The sequence below is a fragment of the Harpia harpyja genome, chromosome 12 (genome assembly GCF_026419915.1).
Source record: "Harpia harpyja isolate bHarHar1 chromosome 12, bHarHar1 primary haplotype, whole genome shotgun sequence".
Classification (NCBI taxonomy): domain Eukaryota; kingdom Metazoa; phylum Chordata; class Aves; order Accipitriformes; family Accipitridae; genus Harpia; species Harpia harpyja.
In genome coordinates, this window is record NC_068951.1 from 25,505,072 (window position 1) to 25,528,502 (window position 23,431).

Below are 23,431 nucleotides of genomic sequence, written 5' to 3' on the forward strand. Positions count from 1 at the left end.
GAAACCACCTATTGCTTGAAAAGCTGTTTGAATGAATCAGATGGTTCTTTTATGCCTTCCATGTTCTTTTCCTCTTTGCTTTTTCCTACTAGCATCTTTTAGAAAAGGTGACCTACGCAGAAAGGACTTGTGTCCATGAGGACAATGCTATTTTGAAAGCCAGGTTTTTTTCGTGACAGAGATATGTTCTCTGATGTTACTTCAACCTAGTGATGATGTTTCTATAGTCATTTGCTAAGATGCATCTTTGTGGGTATATTTTATGGCTGTTCACAGTGTAGGAACATTTGTCTTCAAAAATTCCTTCGAGAAGAAAAGATGCATGTTCAACACTGCATGTCTCCAACAGATATATTTAAATTTGCTTTTGTTTTCTACTGTTGCTTTCCAATGATGGGAACCACTGTACAAGGATTGATATAAACAAATGAATTAAAATAAAAACCTTCTGTAAAATACCTTAGAGCCTAAACTGGTAAAAGATAGATGCTGAAAAGTGGCATTAAGGGGTAAAATGGCAGGTGAGGCCCTGTGGCCTGTGACAAAAAGATGAATTAAACTCAGGTCTCCTGAGTGCTGATCTTTTGCACAGTTCAGAGGACTGTGCCTTTTTAAATTCAGTTTCACTAAGAATATTCAAACTTCATCTACAGAGATAATGAAATCCAACCCAATATAAGCACTGGTGCACCAATGCACTTAAGATCATGTGCAACTTTGAACAAGCAGTTCATTTCATTAAAGTTACTCATAGTCTTGAACTTACACACATATATATATAGGTTCTGTGCTACCCTAGAGCTGGGTTTTCTCTGTTGAATTATGTGACGTAAATCAGAATCTGTGCATCTTTGATTCAGTATCCAGCACGTCCAGGGTTTAATTAAAGAAATTCTATTTCCTTTCACTCCTGGAGGCTCTTTTTGATAGAGGTACCCCTCAAAATACAGCAAGATTAATTGCTTCTGCATTTAAAGTGCATTTTTAAGAATTTTAAAAATTCTTAGGCCCCAAATCATTCCCTCATTTAGAAAGAAATTGAATGCTGTAGCCTCTTGTAGAAATTGAAGGGGAGGAATTTTCCTGTTAAATGTATTTTTATTCTGTTTGTTACAGTGAACAGCACAATAAATTGGCTTGGTCTCTGAAATGCAGAAGCTGGTAAACACCAAAAGGACAATAGAAAACGACGAAATTCATTTTAGTTCTTAGATGTTTTTACTCATTCCTTATACAGTGAGCAAATAATAAAAAACAATCTGATAACACATTTTCATATTTCAGTCTCTCCTTAAAGAGTAGAAAAACACTTCAGAGGGATAAGATGACCAGAAGCATTCTGTATTTCCAAAATTAACTATGAAAGGCAGATTATCTGGGCATGTCTGAAAGCTATGCATAACCTTTGCACTACAAATATCTCATTTCAAAAATGTCATATTCTGCTTATTCAGTAGGGCTTCCGTAAGGCTATTTTAAGTACTGTGCTTCTTGCTTTTAGATGAGAACTTAAGTTATTACAGCCTGCATGTTTGTGTCACTTGCAGTTAGAGCTAGATAATGGCTTGGTAGTGGGATGCTATTAAATACAGAGAGTTCCTGCCCAAGCAGCAACTCCATGAAGTTCAGTTTTGTTTGCAAGGATCATCGTGCCTCCAGTTTATCAGCTGTGGTAGTTTGGGCAGTTCTGATGCAAAAAAGGAGCTGCTAGCACAGCACCCAGAGCTCCTGCAGCTGGGGCAGAGGACTACGTAGCAGTTGCTGAGCTATCTGATTGCCTCTGGTCTGCTTGAACTCCTTGCAGACCTGGCAGTCTATTGCATTTGTGTGTGTCTGTAATAGAAGCACTCACAAGAGCTTTGTGGTGCACTTTGGCGTGGCTATTTAAGGGAACTTGTACCTAGCAGGGAGAGAAATAGTCCTCACTTTCATTTCTTTCATTTAGCTTTGGATCTGGCCCCACGTGCTCTGATGTAAAAGTGGCAGAGTCTCAAGGCAAGTTGCTGGCAACAGTTGCACCAAGGACATAGTAATCCATGTTGAAAAGCACTTAATTACTCCATGTTTAGAGCAGACAACATGGCAGTATGTGTACCACCAATATGTCAGCATGGTTTACTTTTCATAGGAGTTTATGTTCCCAGCAGGCACTGAATGCTTTTTCCGCCTGATAAATGTCAAGTACTTAAAGCAATCTTGCCCGTTCCTCTCTGGAGATTGCCAAATAATCTCCTTTCATTGGCTATGGGATCTTGCCAGGACTTCTGCATTCATGCACATTTATCCCTGCCAAATGTTGGTAACACAGGAACTGTACAAATACTCTCTGCTTCTTTCATTAGCTTTGCACAGCTCTGGTTGCGGGATTCCTGGGTTTTTTTTCTCTGTTATTCTGGGCTGGAGCAGTAGTTCATGATCCATATTCCATTATCGGGTGTGCCGTAGAGTTCAGCCCTTGCTATGGCGCTGTGTTTCAGAGTAGAAACCTTTGTTAAATAAACATAAGCATCTTGAACCATAGCCACCTTAAAGCTAATTCAGTTTGCCTCCTGGATGCCCCACTGCAGCTGAGGGGAGTTCCCAGTAGGTGTTGAGCAGTTCCTCTGTTCCCAGGCACAATAAAAAGATTCCTTTGCTATTCACCCTATCCATTTACCTGTGTATTTTCTCTAGGAAGTCTTATAGCACCAAATGTTCCTGTTCCGTGTAGCATATAGGAGGTACCTCTATATCTTTATAAGGCTTATAAAATATTTAAAGCATTTAGTTTTAAATTTTAGTTTGAAAAGTCCAGTTTGTCAAGGAGGGAAAAAGGTCTCAGTAACATACCACCTCCTGGAAATATATACTTTAATAAACTAAACTGTGGTGTAGGAAAAAATGCTATTAATAGAAAATGGAACGTAAATCCTTCAGCTTGTCATGTTTTACCCTGTGTATCATACAGCAAGACTGGGTCATTTGACCTTTTTGTTGATAATGTCACCAAGATATTTTAAGCTAATGCTACATATCATGCAAAGTCAGATGAGAATGCTGTGTGTGTCACTGCGGTACTTAATTTCAAGCCATGCAGAAATACTTTACAAGACTAGATGGCAGAATGTCAATCATTTTTTCCATGACATTTCTCATTTCCTTGTCTGTACTGTAATAACTTGTGAATGTTGTATATGCAAACCCTAACACCTAAGGACAGGTTTAGACCATGTGGCAGAACCTCATCAGTTGGATAAAAACTGTGAAAATGGAAGGAGGAAAGAGGCAAAATAGGCTATTTCTAGCAATTTGTTTGAAAACACGGTACTTTTAACCACTTTTAGCTATTTTTAGGTAAAAATATCAGTTAACACTAGCTTTGAATGACCTGCAGCACAAGAGCATCTTTTGATTACTTTGTCCATCATTAACATTTCTCCAGATAAACAGATGGAAGAGTGGGGATATGGCTATGAGACAGAGCACGTTCTCAGTGTGACACCCATGGCACAGGAGATGTAGAAGACAGCACAGGGAACAGGGGTCTGAAGAAGGCAGAGGAGTGGGAAACGTTTGTATCTCAGGTATCCATTAAGGATGGTATCATGATGCACAGGGAACTGAAGACTGTGAGAAGCCTCTGTATACAAAATACACAATTCACAAATGCAGCAAAGTCTGTAATCCTTTAGCCAGTCTAAAGTAGAGTTCAGGTCCTGGGCAACATGTTCAGAAATTATCAGGCAGTTTGTGCCAGTCTCATTGACTGTCTCTTCATTTTAATGATACCAATCTGAAGAAGATTGCTTTTGCCAGGTTTGTTGTACATCAGATTAACAAAGGTGTGGAAAGAGGATTGAGATCAAGTTTATGTCAGTAGAATGTATATACAAATAACAGACTAAACAGAAAGGAAATAGTGATTTAGCTGGAAGCATGGCAAGAAAAATCTGCTAGTATTGTCAAATACATCAGGAGTAATAATTTCTGCAAAGCCCAAATGATTCTGGTAGCCTACATCTCATTCCCTAAAGTCTATCCTAATACATTCACGAAAATTAATTTGGGTTAATTAAAAAGGCAAATTTAAAGTGCATTAGGATATATCCACATAGTGAAAAACTATCAAGCTACCAAATACTCTTATCTGTGGTAGCTTTTGCATGTCCCTAGCCTGCTGCAAAGCGGAACACATTAATTGGAACCATCATGAAAGCATAATATCATTTTTTGAGGGTTTTTTGGTTTGTTTTTTTTTAAATTCTGGCAAGATTTCTTTTCCTTTTTGCTTTGTTGTACCTTAGTTATACATTAAGCTTAAACAAATGCTGTTGACAAAGAGTGGCCTCGTTACTTCATATATGCGCACATGCTTACGTTCACAGCTCCTTATTCCTAAACAAAACTGGAATCTTGTTTAACATCTGCCTTTATTGGTATGCCTTGTAAGAATTGAAGAGAAGTTATTTAGCAGACCAAAGCAGAAATGTGACAAAGTCATAACACTATGTTTGAATCCACCTCTGATACTGACCAAATCACGTTAGTAACATGCTGTAATGCAGGTGTCTTCCAGCCCTGAGACAGTGTCCTCACAGACTGTCAAAATACTGTCTTTCAGCTGGCAGAGCAGTGCCTCGCTGCTGGCTTTAGTAATACCTTTGAGGCTGTTTCTAAAAGACAGTTTTTAACTCCATGAGCACTGCCTACTTGGTTTAACATTAGAAATTTGCTGGCTGTTTTCTGATGGGTCAGCAGAAGATGTCTGGAAATTTCTGAGCACTGAGTTTACAGTGGCAGATCTTTAGCGGTGAATTGCAAGGAGCAGCAAAGTTTGGTAAGACAGGAAAGCTGCCATTCTAAACTGGCCTGTAGTTCAGGTTTTCTTCTAAATTGCGAAACTCACCAATGAGGTGTCAAGGCTTTCAATGCAAGAACTATTTACCCTATAGGAATATAAATTAGGTTTAGCGTATGTGGTAAATTTTGTTTCTGAATAAGATTGTTGAGTCTGCTTAGGATAAAACCTGGCTTCATGCAAACATATAATGAGGCGTTTTATTAACTCCAACATTTAATGAGATGTTATATTAACTATTTATGCACAGTGAACAAAATGCAATTTCCATGAGTTTCTTTATTGTTTAATTCATAAAGAATAATATCTAAGAAACCCTTGGCCTCTCATTTTAAACGAATTTTATCATAATGTTTTGATTTATAATTTCAAAGACAAAATAGTCTATTGTTTGGGAAGGATCTGAATCTGTGAGATACTTTGTTCCCCCTTGAGTTCACTGAAGTCATGTTAATTCATAGGAGAGAGTCCAGATAAACAGTTAGGATTATCCCAACAGCAAATTTTACAGTATTTGTATGTGAGTGTTTTCTTTCTCAATCAATGCTGAGAGAATTGTTGTGCTTTATGCAAGAAGTTACTATAAATAAAAAGGTAACTCTGCACACAGTGATGAATCAAGACATCACTGTCATTCCAGTATGAATGTCCAGGATCTTAACTGTTCTCTTGCAGCCATAAGGAGTTCATTTGGATACTTAGTTTTATGTCTTTGGCAACTCTTTGGGTCTTTAAAATCCCACAGTGATATTTGAAAAGCATAATATTTAAAAATGGAAAGTCCCCTGTCCAAAGAGTTTGGGAGAGAACAGATGTCTTAGAGGAAGGGAAGTGCTCACCAGCTACTTAATACTGGAGTGTCAGAGCATTCTGGGGGAAGATTAGGAGTGTTTTGAATAGGGTGTTATTTTTATAGTGTTCTACTGATGTAATACCAGAGAAAACCAGAAATGGGCTGGTCCCAGGAAATCCATTCCAGAATTATGACACTGTAACAGAGATCCTATGGTTGACACAGTGTGTTACATACTTCTGATGAATTTATATTTTGTTCTGTTTTCAGTGTCAGCCAAACCAAGACCTCACAGTGATGAATACACAAAGAAGATTCCACCTCCTAAGCCGAAACGAAATCCAAACACTCAGCTAAGCACATCTTTTGATGAAACGTATATCAAAAAGCATGGCCCTATGAAGACAACACTCACTAGGGATGCCTCTTTATCGCAGGTCAGCAGTCCCGCCCCAGACACAGAGGAAGAAGAGCCTGTTTATATTGAGATGGTTGGGAATATTCTCAGAGACTTCAAAAAAGACGAGGATGACCAAAGCGAAGCAGTCTATGAAGAGATGAAATACCCTATATTTGATGATGTAGGCCAAGAATCAAAATGTCAATGTGAATATGACCATCACACTTGTTCTTCTCAGTGTGCTACTCCCACAGTGCCTGACCTAGATTTCACCAAGTCTTCAGTGCCATCTACTCCCAAGGGCTTGCTTTGTGATATACCCCCACCATTTCCAAATCTGCTTTCTCACAGACCTCCACTGCTGGTGTTCCCACCAGCACCAGTGCAGTGTTCCCCGAATTCTGACGAGTCTCCTCTAACTCCACTAGAGGTCACAAAGCTTCCTGTTTTAGAAAATGTGTCTTACATCAAACAACAAGCTGGAGCTTCTCCATCTTCACTGCCACCTCACACATCAGGCCATCAAAAACTGGAGAAAGACCAGACAGTATCTCATGGAACTAGCACCCCTGGGCACACTTCCTCACCTCCTCATCCATCTACCCTATACAGAACACAGTCTCCGCATGGTTATCCTAAAAGTCACTCTGCCTCACCTTCTCCTGTCAGTATGGGTAGGTCTCTTACCCCCTTAAGCCTCAAAAGACCTCCACCTTATGACTCTGTACATTCAGGAAGTCTCTCAAGAAGCTCTCCATCAGTGCCTCATTCTACAGCCAGAAACACGTTGCAAGAAGGAGGAAAGATGGTAAATGCCTCAGTCAGTACCTACGGGTCATCATCTCAGAGTGGTTCCCGTTCTCGGACACCCACCAGTCCTCTGGAGGAACTAACCAGCCTCTTTACCTCAGGACGAAGTCTCCTGAGGAAGTCCTCCAGTGGCAGAAGATCTAAGGAACCTGCAGAAAGTAAGTCCTTGATGTAATTTTTCCTCGTTCTTCCTTGTATAATTATATCTTTCACTATGTTTTACTAAATCAAATGCTTGCAAAAATCAAATACCTCAGAAGTCTGAATTCCTTATATAAGTTTATTGTAACAGGAAGAAAAGTGATTGTTGTTAAAATTGCTTTAGTCTTCGTATTTTATTTTTAAGATTTTTAAGTATGCATACTGCACTACAGAAGTACAATTCATGGCTTGGTCTTGCAGAAGGAGTCAGCTTTTATTAACTTTTCCACAGTTCCCAACGTGTGTTGGGATCTTCCCACTATGTCACATCCTTCCATTCTTGGTGGATGCTAAGACACAGTAATCGTCCAAGCAGCTTGTAGCAAGATAACCAAACAGCAGTTCTTTTTGGCAAAGATCCATTGATCACCCTTAACTTGGCCTGTGATCACGGTGCGTATGATGGCAACAAGAGGTACCAGCTTAAACCATTCCTCTCCTTCCCACTGCCTCCTTCCATACTGTGCCACAGAGTGTCTCTTTCAGCTGTGCTAGTGTGACTGGTTGGGAGGCCATACTGTGGATCGATCTGAAAAGCAACATGACCTATAACACATTACCCCCACACAGAGAAAAGCATGGGAGGAAGTTGTGCAGGAGAACCTTAAGCCAATATTGACTTTTCATATGCTGTATCATAAGATCGTTGTCCCACATGCATTCAGGTTTACACAATGTACACCTACTTCTGAGCTAGTGAAATATGGAAACCCCTAATGAAATCAGCAGGAGCCACAGGTGTGAGTGAAAGCACAACCTGGCACCAGTATTTCTGTTTCAAAAATGTTCCGTTCAGTGGTGCCAAAGACAATGTCTTGTAGTGGATGGTAGCCACAACACCTTTTGTCAGAGTGCAAAGCAGGCTCAGTACGCTTTCTCCTACAACTTCAGTAAAATCAGTTTATGACTTTGAATTCTTGGCACCTCCCGAATGGAAGAGCTCTCTTTCGAGAACAGCTGATCTTCTGTTTGTGTAAGTGCTATGTTATACCTGTTTGGCAGCTGTAACACGTTAAATACGATGTGGTAAGCTACGCTGGTTTATACCTGATAAAGGAAGGTGTTCTGGTTTCCAGGTTACCGTATCACTACAGAATAGAAATGAATTCTGCACTGCCTTTCTGGTTGTGTTTGTGCTGCTCTGTTACATTACTCATCGCAGTGTGTCACATCACTTTGGGGCACGCTCAGGGGGCTCACAAGAGCACCCCCTCTGGGTTTTCATGCGCAGAGTTTGCCTGCCTCACACCTCTGCAGCTGAGTGAGTACATGCAAACATGTAAGTATGGAGAAGCTTGGCGGCAATGGTTTAGGTTGGCATACAAAGCATTCCTCCTGATTCATGGACTCCACTGCCCCAACCTCAGCAGTTTTATTCTTATTTATCTCTTTGCAAAGCAGGAATAATGATTCTGAAATCAGAAGGTGGAGGTGAGAATGGAGTTAGTAGGATACTGAGAATACAAGTTGGTGCAGCAGTTTGCTTAATTTGGCTTTAATATTTTTGTGGCCTGCAATCATAAATACTGTTTTGTGAAAGTCTTAGCTCCATAATTCAGTAGGGTTTTGCTAAGTGATTACAGTAATAAAAATACAATAATGCCTTATTTGTGTGCTGGATGGAAGCAAATTTGTACCTAAAAAGCAAGATGATTCTTGTAATTGGGAACAATTATGAGGGATATGATGTGGCATTTATAAATAATTGCGGTGAAGTGGTAGGGAGATTTTGGCAAAGTGCAGACAATATTGAACATTATTAAGCATGCTTCTTATTCATAAGTGAGCAGAAATCCCCTGCAAACCCCATGCTGCACCAGATCTACCCAGTGAGCTTCATAAATTGGACGGGTTTATGCTCACTGATGTAGGCAGAAGTACCAGGTTTGGAACCTATAGAAATTCCTGCAGCAAATGTGGCAAGTCCTGGGAAATTTCAGCAAATCTGTGCTGCTGCCTCATACCTACCTGCAGAAAGCTATTCTCTATATTCCACTTGACTGAAATTGAATGCAGACCTTTGAAGGGACTTTTCACTGATAAAATTAAATCTTGCCCTGCAGATCTGTACCAAGAATAGCTTACTTCTCAGCCTCTCAAGGAGCATTCTGCTTGCTCCTTAGGTAGTAGAAATGTGCTCCTTATTGGTCACAAACGGTAAGACAAGAGAGATACGAAATAGAAACTGTGTTCATTTACTTTAAGGACAAAACGTTCATGTTATAAATAGACACCAGTGGTGAAAAGACTCTGGAGTGCAGCTGTGTTGAGTAAATGAACAGACTGCCCATCTAATCCGATTGTAATTTGTCTGGTATTTACAGTATGACTTAATCCTGTGGGATTACTGCACTGGGCAAGAACCAGGTTTGTGCTCAGATATTACAGAGGAACACATACAGGTCTAGCATTTTGTGTCTTGCAATTCCAAATTAAAATGATCCACCATAAAGAATCTAAATTGTGGGATTTGAACGTAGAATCTGACCAGACTGTCACATTTACATGCCGTCATTATACATAGTAATAGATAGTGTAGACTGGACTAATCATATGATCTGTTAAAGAAATCTTGCTCCTGCAAATCACACTGGAAGCCTAAGGCACTCATACAGTTCTAGATTTTTTTCTTTTTTTAAACCTATGGGAGAACAAATGCATGGCATAGGACTAACTGGGACTGCCATGGTTTTATAGTTGTCCCTTCAGTGTAATTTGCTGTCAGCATACGGAAAGATTTCCAGAATCTAGAGGATAATAAACACACACAAAAAAAGAAGTTATACTACTCTTATGAAATCATGCTAGGAAACTAAGAATATTTGCTTCTAAAATATAAAATTATTCTGAGCGCATCTCAAGCAACTTTCTCATTGAATCCTCCAAGACTCAGCCCTCTGTGACTTGTCTGAAGCTCTCACTGCCATATGCTAGTCAAAAAAAAAAAGCACAATACTAGATTTTATATTCAGCTGAGTGTATTTGGAAAATATTGCAGCAGTTACAGAGAAAATTCTCTCTCATCTTTATTGTTATTACTGCAACTGACTTTGTGGAAATTTGGCATCTGAGTCCAAACTCAGAATGTATTTGCTGGCTTTTAATTTGTGGCATTTTTGAGTGGGTTTCTTTTTGAGAAGGACTGCACAAACCTTATTTCCAGTCAACACCTTTAATATACAAACAAAGATGCCCTTGTAGCCTTTCTGTTTTATTTTCTTTAATATTCTGCCATTTTTCCTTTTTTATCCCCCTCCATTTTATTCCTGTAGAGTTCACTGGAATTGCATTAGTAGGATAAATCAGTGATACTAAGGAGACTGTAACCTCAGGGCCACGTTTCTGAGGATGTGAGCTTCTGTTGAAGCCCCAGACATGTTGCTGAATGCACTCAGCATCTACCGGCTGCAGCTGTGATGTGCGTATCTGGATTTTATAAGCAGCTCACTTATTGTGCTGTGTTCTAAAAATCCTCTTGTGTGCTGTTAGCATCTTAAATATGCATTACAGCACAATTATGAAGGTGGGGAGAAAAGAACAAAGAAAAACAAATTGTAAAGCCAAATCAGAAATGAAAAAATTGGTGGAAGATAATCACAAAGAAAGGCAGAAAGATGGAGAGAACCCCTATGGAAAACTGAAGAAAGATGTAGAGCATGAAAAATGTGAAAGAGTGGAAAAGATAGGTATTATTAATTGTCATTGACTGTTCTTTAACCCTTCCTGCTTTTGTGTGGGATAACATGGTAGTGTGCCCTAACAGTTGGCAGACCCCTGTGAAGTGTAACATCAGTCCTCAGAGGTTAGGGGGAAACTATTTAAAGGGTACCAACACTGCCTGGTGTCCTTGGGCTGCTGCAGCGTGTCCTTTTCTAATACAGTTGGAAGGTGTTTTAAGTATGACCGCTCAATCCAGCTGTGTCGAATGACACATTCCCTTTGCTTTTAGCACATGCATTGAGTGTCTGTGTTACCTGTGTCCTTCAGTAAAGAGAGAATTATGGAGGGAGAGAGGAAGGGAATGGTCTTCAGATTTTCTGGAGCTATATTTGCTGCCTCTGTCTTTCTGCACCATAGAAACATACTATACTCTGTGAAAATATAGAACTGAAGTCATGTGCCTATAGGCATACCCACATCCTAAAAAGCAAACCAGAGAAGCTGCTATTGTGCATCTGAACTGCACTCACTTCAAGGCATTTTTTCTGGGTGAAATTGTCCTGTAAACCCTTGCCAGGACCAGCCCTTTCTGTTTGTGTATTGGTTGTTTCCATTTGTTAAGGCTTCAGTTTCCTTATAATTTCCTGGGAACTTCGCGCCTGTTTTGAGAAAGTATTGCAAATATTCATCCTAATGAACTGCACAAGATAACAGTTACCTCTGCTGTATGCCCCGACTCTGTGCATGAGGTGTGAGATCAGGACATGCGATGCACAGCAGCTCATTGCTCTTTTCTATAGCTGTTCTGCAGGGCTTCGTAGCTGCTTTGGCTTTTGCCTACGGAGAGTTTCACTCTTCAGCTTCTAGTCATATACAGGGAGGAAATTTGTGAACGTGCTACTTTGAAAATTCAGTTAGTGATTGAAAATTGGGGTAATTATTAACATTTCCTGTTCCTGGCTGGTGCCCACCGCATTAGGAATCTAAGTCATTTTATTATAAGCTATCAAATAGGGGAGGGGATGGGTGCAGAAGAGCAGAAGTGGCTCAACTTGTTAAAAAGGAGCTCATGCTGATTTCAGACAGCTGAGACCCTCCCACGAAGAAATTGTGGAGTTAGAATGGAAATTTTTACCATTTCGGGTTTTTTTTTTTTGATGTTGGTACCTTCCAGGGAGCTAGAAAGAAGCTTTGGGTTCCCTGTTAGAACAGTATGTTGGAAAAGAGAGTTTGGGAAATGAGTCAAGTGAAAATTCACCCCACATGGGTCTTGTTGTTTAACCCCCACCTCTGCATTGAACGCAGGATGAGAGCTATAGACAGGGTACGATTTCAGCTTATGTATTTCTAATGGAGTTAGGATCAAAAACGCTTGCCTAAGGAGGGTGGACTTGGTATACCATTAAACTGTGCATACCTTCTCATTTGGATACCTCCTCAGCCTCTGGTATTCTGAAGAAGAGCTTACCTGCAGGACTAGGCTGGCCATGAAAAGTATTATAGCTGCTCCACTACATACCCTTGCTCAACAACTGCATAGCTGAGAATCAGTATCAGAGACTGAAATTTGGAAGCCTACTTCATTTCTAACGTCTAGGTTAATATATTTTTGGTAGTTTTCTATAAAGGGATGTCAGCCTAATTCTCCAGCCCTTTTCTGCATTGTAGCAATTGATTGCATGCAGTATGAATGCTACGTTCAGTCTAATGAGATAACTACAGCTGTACGGAAATAATACTGCATAACTGAAGTTACTCCTGAACCTTTGAGCCAGAGGTGTATTGGCTTCTCCGTCACAGGTGAAGCAGCTGTTTTACTAGAAGTTAGCTTTTCTAGTCTGATGACCCATGATATGTATGAAATTAGATGAGGTGATCACAGCAGTCATGTCTCGTTTGACAGTCCTGAAAGTAGATCTGAAAGAAAAGACTTAGAGGAGGGAGCAGGGGGAAGTGCCAGAGGAAAAAGAATAGAGGGTAAAAGAACACCAGCTTTGGAGAGAATGACACTCATTCACCACTGGAAGGATGTGGTCTTACCACAGTTAACTGCATTTAGTTAAAGCCCGAAGAGGGCTCTGTCCTTGCCCGTCAATTACTATCTATCAAGATATAAGCAAGCTAAGGACTTGCAGCATCAGAAGTACTTTCTTCACGTGCTCGCTTGTGAGTGCACATTGAGGGCAAGAGCTGTGGACACCCACACGCACAAAGGTCATGAGCTGTCTGGTCTGCTGGTGTCAGTTAGGTCTCTCAAACTCTGCCCTTCACTAAGGGACATGCCTGTTGGGGTGAGTGTGCGATGTTGTGAGACAGAACTGAAAATGACTGAAGTGTAAACGTGGGGATGACCAGATGTGGTCAGCATCCTTCAGGAACCAAGCTTTTGGGAAAAAACAAGATTCATTTTGCAGTTGAGTGGTCTTGAGTGCTGCTTCAGCCATACTTGTTGTCCCTCACCAGTAATCTTTAGATCCCCTAGCAAAAAGAGGTGGGCACTGGACTAAATATTTTGATCCAGACCAGCTAGCCTGGCCAGCTGGAGGCTCTTACTTGTTGAAGCTGATGTGTGTTCCCCAATTAACAATCACAGGAAATAACTGGAAAGACAAATCATAATGTGACAGTAAGGTCATTCAGCTAAGCACGTGAAAGGCAGGAAACCAACGTTTCACTTAGGTTTACTCTTAAGTGGGAAGGAGGGAGCTGAGAAGCAAAGGTACAAAGAAGAAATGTGTGAAAGGATGCACGGCAGCTCAGTAGCAACTTGCACGTTCCTGGGTGCTAATCCCCTGCTGTAGCTATGCCATCGCTGCCCTGTTTTGCGTTGCATGCCACTAATTCAGTTCTTTCTTGGCACCAAGGTTACTTTGAATGGATAAATCAGTAGGTACCCATTCCTTGATTGAAATGCATGCTATGTCGTTTGTTGTCTTGCTGCTTTCACGCAAAAGGGAGTATGTCTATTTTAAGGGCATTTAGTTGTTCAGGTCATTAATGGGTGGGATGTCCCCTCCATTTTTAAGATGAAGGAATGTCTTTGTTACATGCAGTTACTAAAATAGAAAACACACGTTTTGAGATGATAATGCCATGGTTTTGCTAATTGGTATCATGACATTGTCTCCTCTTCTAATTCAGCAATTTAGGCTCATCAGAAAATCAGGTCCTCCTGGGATTGTGACAGTATACAGAAGCATTCAAGAAGACATAATTTCATAAATAATTGCTCAGATTTTTCTGGAAACAGCTGCTGTTTCTGATTGATGTATACGGATTTATTTATTCCTTCTGTTTATATTACTTGACTGCATGATAGAATTTCTGGTTAGCAATTTAATCGACATTTCCTTTTTATGAAGAAGAAATTAACTTGTGAGGGGTAAAAAAGAAAAATTAATAGAGATAAAGCTATTCTCTTTTTGTTAGATTTCAAGTAAAAGGCAGTTTCAGGTAAAGGACTGAAAAAGACATTTTCTCTTTAGGTTTAATGTACAGGAAGATTTGAGTTGTCTGAAAGTTGTTAAAAATGAAGGGAAAAAAATGCCTTAAATTCACTTACCGGCACCTACTGCACTGTGTTGTGAATAAGCAAAGTCACACATGCTGCACTTAAGGACGTGGATAATGATAATAGGTTCTGAGTTTTAAGTGCCATTGATTCCACCCCCCCCCCCCCCCTCGCCACTTAACAGAGCTTTCTAAGCCAGAGGAATATCTTGACCTTTAGGCCAAATCCTCAGCACTTATAAATCACCGCTTCTTATTTGAAATCAGGAGAGCTACTCCAGTTTACACCATCTGTGTCTCTGGCTTCAAGAAAATAAATGTGTCCTTTGTGACTAGAACAGCTTGTATTCAAAATGGTGTAGTCATACAGCAGGACGGTGAATCAAAGAGTTTATTGTCTTTTTGTTTCAAACAGGACCACACAATTTATGACCAATTTATGGGTGCTTAGTAATGATGGTAAGAAATGCTTAATCTGGTGATGTTTTCCATAAGCATATTTTACCTTCAATGAAACTGCTAAATACAGTTTCTTAAAATTCCTTACTGTGTTTTTTAGGGGGTATCGGGGTCCTCCTTTTGTGAAAGAACTAAGGAAAAAAAAAAAGAGGATAGGAATCGAACTACTTTGATTTAAAGGAATGGTGCAGTTTTATTTACGTAGCCTCTACTCAGGAAGTTGGCGCAGCCGCATTGAATGAAGCCGGCCAGGCTGGCAGTGCCAGAGGTTTGAGAGGGCGGCAGCTGTGGCACCCGGCCTGGGTGGCTGTCCCAGCCCCGTGCTCTCATCGCTGTCCTCCTACCTAGGGCTTCTGGATGTGATAGGGAGCCATGCTTTACTTTTCTCTGCTAGAACAGTGAATGGTTGTATTGAACATAGACGTGTTTGAACTTTATACCCTAATAGAGCTGTTAGGGGATTGTCTGATTATCTCTAACCTGGTGTCAGTTGGAGATAATTTATTTGAAAATAATATGGAGCCTCTTGCTGGAGGAAACGTCTGGTGTCAGCTTTGGCTTATAGCTGTAAAGACGTAGACTTCTGTAGAGTATCTTACTAAAATCGTATCGTGTTGCAGCAATTGGAGAGTGAGCAGTTTTAAGCAGAAATTGCGGTTCAGATGTGAAAAAGATGCCTGTGCATGTTAACTTTACGAAAGGGAGAAAGCAAGTTCATGAGAGTGTAGATCAAACCAGTGGCTGGGGACTGTAGTGCCTCTTCTGGTGGGTCGGCTTGGCTGGCTGGCTGAAGCGATGACTTTCAGGGCGGGACCAGCTGGTGCTCCTGCTTTTGGCTTTGGCAGTACAGGGCTCCTTTTTCAAGGCAGCTGCTAGATCTTTCAGAACTTGTCTTTATAACCAAGCACTGGACCCTGAATTGCATTTTTTCTAAGTTAAGAATCAGATTTTCTTTGCATTAGGATTCAGATACATTTTTGTTTGTTAAATCCTAAAACTAAAACTAGAGACTGTTAGTAGGAAGGCCTACATTTATTGTGTTTGTTTTTGAGAAGCATGATGTTCATAAAGCATGTTGAACCAGATTTGACATGTTCCACAGGTAGGTATAGAGAGGTAGCACTTAAGTCTGTTTGCTTAAACCAAATCACAAGGAAGGAGATCACAGTGTCATTTAGGAAAAATAACCAAAGTCCCCCAGAGCACACCACCACCACCAAGCCAAGGACTGTGAGCACTAGGAACGTGAAATACTGTGCAAATTTCAAAGAAAGCAGAACATAACAGTTCCCCCAAAATTTATTGTGAGCAAAAAAAATAGTTTTGCAAACAAAAATCTGCTTTTTTTCCAGAAACTGGAATATCTACATAGCCAGTGTCACATAGCCAGAGGAGCTGCTCGAGATCATTGTTAAATGAAAGTCTTTTGCATGCCAGCTTATGATCTGAAACCTGGTTTCATGATCTCTTGAGCTGCTGTCATTACATCTTTACAAGAGATGGACTTCAATTAAATGCTTTATCTGTATTTACAGTGGCACAGCTCTAGCTGTAGAAGCTATGCAATTTTAAGAGATTGGGAACTTTGGGGGGAATAAAAGAGAGAACAAGGTTTCTTCCCTCAGTTCTAAAATCGTCCAATACCTCTGACTGCTATTTCTCCTCTTGATTTTTCTTAAAATGCCTTTACCTTACTGATCTGTGTAACAAAGCCTGACAATTCCTTGGGCTAAATGGTTTATCTATCCATTTTTAAAAACCATACTTTTTCTGGCATGTCTGATTTGATTCCTGGCAGACCGAGTTCAATTCTTAAACCCCATCTTTAGAGGCCCAATCCAAAGGTCCTTGAAGTATGAGATAAGATGTACTTCAGGGGATCCCATTATAAATTATGGCAAGAGGGGTCCTCTCCTTGTCTTAGGCTGCTGTTCCTTGCAAAACCACTCTGCAAACCAAGGCACTTAGGTATCCAGAATGTAGCAGGGAGTAATACGAAGACTGAGAAAATTAGTGGATGACTGCATGATATGCTACACATTTTTGTCAGTGCATTATCTAATCTACCCATAATATTCTCATAAAAAGTTTTAGACTCTTAACTGAGAAAAGGTGGGTATGCTTCTCCTTAAGTTTTCTCTGGACCTTCCAGGGGTCTATCAGTAACAAGAGAAATCAAAGAGTTAGAAATAGCTTTATTTGGGTTATACACGTAACATTGATTCAAATATTGAACCATGGAACTGTAGGGGTGTACAAACATGCTAGGTATAGATAAGGTGAGAAGTACAGGAACATTGAGGAAATAATTGTCAGGATAATAATGCATATTAAAAAATTAGGTTCATTTACCTTTGGTTTGATATGAAGGTTCGGGTTACTTTTACTCCGCTGAACAGAATTATCCATCCCTAATAATTATTTTTTTGTTAAAACAGTAACATGCAATTAGCACTTTATCTGGCATTTAAGAATGGGTAAGGAGAACTATTGTTCTTGTAACTACTCATCTGAAAAAGAGAAGCTGCGTGTTTAATTTTGCTGGAGATTTTTGTGTGTGACTTAAATTCGTAACTCCAAAAGTACCTTCTTCCAGGAAATCTGTAGCTACTTTACTGCTCAGGTAATGTTTGCATAATTTATATTTAATTTATATGTGCTGTAACACATACAGAGACACTTGTGCCAGCCACACTAGCTGCTCTGTGCACTTGTGAAAGCAACAATAGTAACGTCTTACAAGCACAGGCATGGGCCGGAGCTGTATAAGGCCATCTGCAATTCTGCTTATTTCCTCAGGATCTGAAGTCTGTGCTGTCATGGCTTAATAGTTGCTTAGCTAGCAAGAGTAAAACTAGTTCACAAAATGAAACCTCTAATTAGAAAGCGGGGAGGGCCTAAAATGATTGATTCTGTTAAAAGGCATAGAAAGACAGAATGACATATGGGTTTCATTCTGTAATCAGGAGAAACCTTGAGCGTTAACTTGCAGAGCAAATAGTGCCTGGGACCCTGACCCAGCTAGGCTTAGCACAGAGGCTGTATAGAAAAGCCTGTATGCTTGTGCCCGGCTTTGTAAAACTGAGAGCTAAATTCAGGTAGGGCCAATGTTAAGGCAACGTCAGGATTCCCTTTTACTGGTAACATATTGTGGTAGAAGGAGAGCTGTACAAATGGGACACTTGTTCTAACAATGACAGGCAAATTTTCTCATTCATTAATGGAGTCAATAAAGAGAAAAGCATTAATGTAAATGTTTTTCATAGAAGTAGTTAAAATACAGACAAAATAGCCAGGAAAGAATTTATTTTCACTCCAACTTTCTAATTGATATTTTTTAATTTGAAAATACAAGAGTGAGGGTTTCTGTCTGCAGTTTTCACAACCAGTATCCATTACTATCTCTGCATTTTTCTGACTAACAACAGATTCTTATCTACTACTGAATCTGGGTGAAGGCATACACTTTAGAAGAAATGAAAGTGGTCAAACAATGGAAGAACCCTGCATTCAAACTGCTGATATAGTTCAAAGGCTGTTTTTCAGCAGAAAACTTGACCAAAAAATGTTGACAAGTTTAATATAGTCAGCACTTCTATGAAAGATTGATATTTTTGAAGTGAAGCTTTGAAACTGACGGTCATGAACTTTCTATAAAAACATTTTTCTTAAAGTGTCTGTATATTTTAGCTTTTTTGGCTCATCCTTGCCTTCTGATTTCTTGCCATACTGTGCTAGGACACGTGCAGTGCCCATTAAACCATCATTTCCTCATCCAAACGTAAAGGCTGTATATTTAAGAACCTGAATAACAGAACGAGCGTGCAGTGAAATGAACAGGGTTGGAAAGGAAAGCAATTAAGTAAGAGCAGGCACCATCTTCAAATCGAATGCTAGTAACAGTTGGGCAACATTTTACAGTCACTGATTTCCACAGCTTAATTGAGTCTTTCATCTAACAGTGTTTTCTTTGATCAGTGTTGAGTTTAGGGTGGGGGTGGCAGTATATGCTTGTGTTGCGTATGTGTGTCACTAAGTGGTCCAAGGCTAGTGTCAGTGATACCAACAGAGGAAGGCAGGGGAGAGAAGAAAGTTTCACAGGACAGCCACATTCGGACTTTTCAAACTAGTCATCTTCCTCCTTCTACTTAAATCCTATTTGCTGCAAACAGACATAGACCATGCACATACCCATCTACAGCTATGAAATTTATGTGCACACATTTAGTTGTTTGACTGAAAGGTCTGCCTGGATTATCAGCAGGAGATCTGGGTGCACAAACTATGTAAGAGAAATGTTTGTAGCTCATCAGTATCAACTATGCTATACATTCATATGAATCAGCATAGCTGGCTAGCCCCAAAGTGCTGGAAGGAAAACCCTTGCTCTGTTGAAGTCAATGGCAGAATCCCCTTTGACTTGCTGTACTTAGGTTTTAGCCCAAGAAGGCACTGGGGAACACAGAGGCTTCTGTTGAGGTTCTCCTAAGTGCAAGTCACCAATTCCCAACATCGCCAGCTCTGAAAGGAAAATAAAATAAAAATATGCGGTGAATATCAGAGAATAAAGTGTTCTGCTTAATTACGAAATTGTGACTGCTCTGAGGTAAATAGCAAACCTGTTAATAGAGTGCCAAAAGAACATCCTTTCCAAGAATGCTGTTTCATATAATGGTAAGAGTCCCAGGACATTGCTTTTTATTTGCTTTGTTAATACATCTGTACAATGCCTATCTTCCAGATGTGGCCTTTTCAGTCAAAGGATCAGGCTGTGAGGTGATCTGCAGCAGGATAGGCACACTTGAAAGATCAAGTGCAGTATTGGAAGAAATCATTAAGAAATAAGGATGGCCCTCTTGGAAACAGGACATATTATATTGTCATCACTTCTGTAATATATACCAAAATAGAATCATCTTGGATCAAATGGCTCTCCTTGTGTAAGAGTAAAAACAGGTTTTCCTGTATTTCAATCAATCATCAACATACAAGAAGATTTTCCTTCTTACTCTGGGACATCAAACAATGTTAAATGTATGTCTTACCATGCAGATTTTTTTAAAACTTCATCTTTTAAGGGACTGATAATGCCAGCTGAAGTTTACTGAAAATGAAGGAATCCTATTCTGTTTCTTTTTTCAGCCAGTTTATAATGTTCATAACTTTCATCAAATATTTTTATTCTAAAGCTTTAGACAATCTTTTGGTATAAATCTATCCCTTCTTTTGTTAGTCTTCAGCTAATTGCAGTGCGGGCTTTTTTCTTTTCCTATCTTGTTTTCCTAGCCAGGATTGCCCACTTAGCAGCTTTGGGATAGCCACAGAAAATCAACCACATGCATTTTTTAAGCAATCCCTCTCTCCCCTCCCTTTGCTGTCTGTAGCAGGCAGAGCTTATCTTTGCAGGTCTGTAGCAGGCAGATGTGATCTCCACTGGATTTCACCCTATAAAACAAAACAAAACAAAACAAACCCTGCACTGCTCACAGAAACATGTGCTTAGTGAACACCGAGAAGTATTTCAACCATGTCTCCTTAAATGTTAGATGGTTTGTGAGAGTCTTTCAGGCTTTCTATTGATTTTGCATGGAACTAGGTCAGAGCCGCTTTTAATTGAACATGCTGGCTGCTGCAACTCTCACTTAACTGTAAAAAAGGAGTATTAAAAATTGATATGCAAAGCAAACTTCTGCTTAATTAGCAAGCAGATGAAGTCAGAATAGACAAACCACCATAGTTAATAAAGATGAGGAAATGGCTTTCACTGACAGTATAATATACTCCTGTTTTTTTCAGAAAAATGGCTTAAGCACTGAGCATCATCCATGTTTCTTGCATGTGGTATTAATAGGCTATTAGTTTGCTTTGGGAGAGGTTGGGATAAATTTACAGCTGTGCAGATCAGACAAACCCCACACATCAAGACAGCCACTAAAAGGCAGCTCTAATTTTTAAATGTGTAATAAAGGTAAATAAAAATCCCTGGTGTGCAGAAACTGTGGGATTCCCTCAGAGGCTTAGTATTGCTCTACATCCGATGTCCATGGAAGTGGTCAGTGTGTAGCGGATGGGCACATGCTGCTGTCATGCTGGCAGTGTTACGTGGGACACTGGTGGAGCTGTGCCTGGCCTTTCCCCTGGTCAGGACCCTGGGTTAGACATGGCTCGCTGAGCAGGGCTGCTGCCAGCTCAGCAGCTCTGCCCCCGGTATGAGGGTAGAAACTGAAGCCTGGGACGTGTCTCTGGTAGCTCTGATCATCACACACACGTGCTGGCTGCAGTCTAATCCAGCATCTCCACCCCTCCTGATGGCCAGGTGTGCCCTTGGGGATGCTCTGCGCTCCTGCTCCCTTGGCCAGGTCCATGCCTGCCTTGCGGCCGTACGAGGTGAGGTCCGACATGTCGGGGCTGCAGACGATCGGGAGTTCTCATTCACATCTAAACCCCATCCAAAGTGACTTACTTTACTTTACATCTGCATGCATATGCTGAATTTTAGACCCTGTGAGTAGTACCATTTGCTTCCCACAGTATGCGAGTTCTGCCTAGAGTGATGTATTATTTATTTAGGTTTATAACAAATACACAGAATAAAAGAAAAAAGAGTAAATGAATAATGCATGGATGATTAGTTTATACATTTCAGCTCACAGCTGAGAGAGATGGCAGAGAGCAACCCTCATTTTAAGTTCCTTAAGACAATTGCTTTTCTTTCTTCCCCCCAAAACCCCAAGCTGTGATAAAGGTTCTGCTGTTTATCACTTAGCATTACACTAAGAAGCCACCAGAACCTGAAATTAATTTGTGCTCAAGAGCAGGGTGGCAGATCAGCCACAGACTATATATTCGAGTGATAGCTTTTCAGGTAAGATGTTTTCCATAGCTGTATTTTTCAGTTTGCTTTGGTCCAAGTTACAGCTGACTAACTCAGTTTGTTTCTCACTTTCTTTAGCATTTACGAGTTTTTCAGTACCACAACTCACATGTCAGCCTTGCCTAGTGTTCAGTTTGTACATGTCAATTATTTGTAAAATACGTTCTCTCTAAGAGATTTTAGCCACCATCTTATTCTTGAAATGGAAAAGCCTGAGGTTCAGGTGAAATAAATAAGAAAAATGCATATCTTTGAATATTGAAATACAATGACACCTGAAGTGCTTGAAACATTTGAATGCCTTTATGACAGTTCAACGAACTGTATCCATAAATATTTAAAGCAGTGAATTATTTCTTGAAATTTACATTTTTATGTACTATTTTAGCTTACGAATTATTGAACAATAAAGATGCTTTCCATAATAATTTCAGCTTTCAGAATACAGCACTTGACTGTGAAAAGATCTGCCTGTGGCCATCATGTGATTGAGAGAGCTCCCAGCATAACACTGAGCTTCAGTATCTCGTAACTCCAAATTAACGTTTTTAACAGCATGAGGCAACTTAGATCCCATCTGTGTTTCTGCACTTCTCAAATAAAAAAATAAAAAAAAAACCCAGCTGTGCAGCAGCTACTGTTACTTTTCAGCAGAATATATATATGACTGGTTAGAGTTCATGTTTTCAGCACGGGATCAATGTGGATAAAGTGGCCATTTAAATCCTGCTGTAGCTTTTATAAAGGGTTACCCTGTTTAAAATATACTGGTTTGATTTTCAGTTGATGATAAGGTCACCACCCCATAGGTAACCATAGCCAGCAGCTATGATTTCTGCCAATGCCTCATGACTGACTGCAGGAGCGAAAACATGGAGCAATGAATGTGCTTTTATGAGACACAATAATTTGTGCCACTGAGCTTGCTCCATGGAGCTGCATCAGCAGGGAGTAGTTGACAGTATAAAAACATCCAAGTGACTGGGACAGTCAAGAAGAGGTCCCAGTAATGCACCATGACCTGGGAGGGGAGCGTTCTGCATTTCTGGAGCTATCACGGGCACATTAGAACTGAGGTACTCTTTCAGTCAAGCAAGAACTAGCACAGTGATTTTTTTAAATTGAATTTGAGTATGATTCTCATTGACATTTATGAAGGAAGCTGAAATTATTGTAAAATCCTCACCAAAATATTTGAGCAAAAGTGAGGCATTAATTTTTTTTCTTCATTTTTTATGTATTCACAAGTGAGCAGGAAACTAATATTACAGAAAACTATATAAAACACTGACATGTTGTTTTTCTGACTGTGTATCAATGTTACTGATAGAGATCACCAAATAATAATGACTCAGACTCTGCGATGGGTTGCATGACATTATAATCTGATTCAATCTGCTTTTCATTTTTAGGACATATTACTTTTCAGATAAACTGAGAACTGAAAATCCCCAAGAAAGGGTAGTGGAATGTAAATTTATGAAGTCTAGACAGCCAGCTGAAAACTGATTTTCTACACCTTATAAAGAAGTAGACTATAAGCCAAATCTTTATTTAGTCTGAATATTTCCATAGTTTCCAGCTGGTTGCAGAGAACTGCTGTGCTTTGATTCAGCTGATAATAAAACTAAGAATGCACAAATCATTTTTATCAGGCAACAAGTACAAATGCTTCTCTGTTAAGTAAACTGAAGTGGGTAAATCCTTAGCTCCACACTCAACCAGAGTGTTTCCACTGCAACTAAGGGCTGACTGCATGAGCATGTGAAATTTCAAGGGGTGGTGTTCAAGTAGTGTCAATGAGGCACACACAGAGAAGGTTTTCACTAAGGTAATCACAGCATTTCCAGATGAATGACACAGTAAATTAAATATATTGAATGATGC

At 39.9% G+C, this 23,431-nt stretch overlaps 1 protein-coding gene across 5 annotated transcripts in view; it reads left to right on the forward strand.

Moving 5' to 3' along the window:
- The window catches only part of NYAP2 (neuronal tyrosine-phosphorylated phosphoinositide-3-kinase adaptor 2), a 150,490-nt gene that overhangs the window by 86,625 nt on the left and 40,434 nt on the right, over nucleotides 1–23,431 (forward strand). For all 5 annotated transcript variants that reach the window (XR_008237570.1, XR_008237572.1, XR_008237571.1 and 2 more), the window contains one exon: nucleotides 5,901–6,998. Coding sequence is in view for 1 of the 5 variants with exons in the window: in XM_052804098.1 (XP_052660058.1) it covers nucleotides 5,901–6,998 (1,098 nt within the window). In the remaining 4 variants the exon portion in view is untranslated. The remainder of the gene's footprint in view (nucleotides 1–5,900; nucleotides 6,999–23,431) is intronic.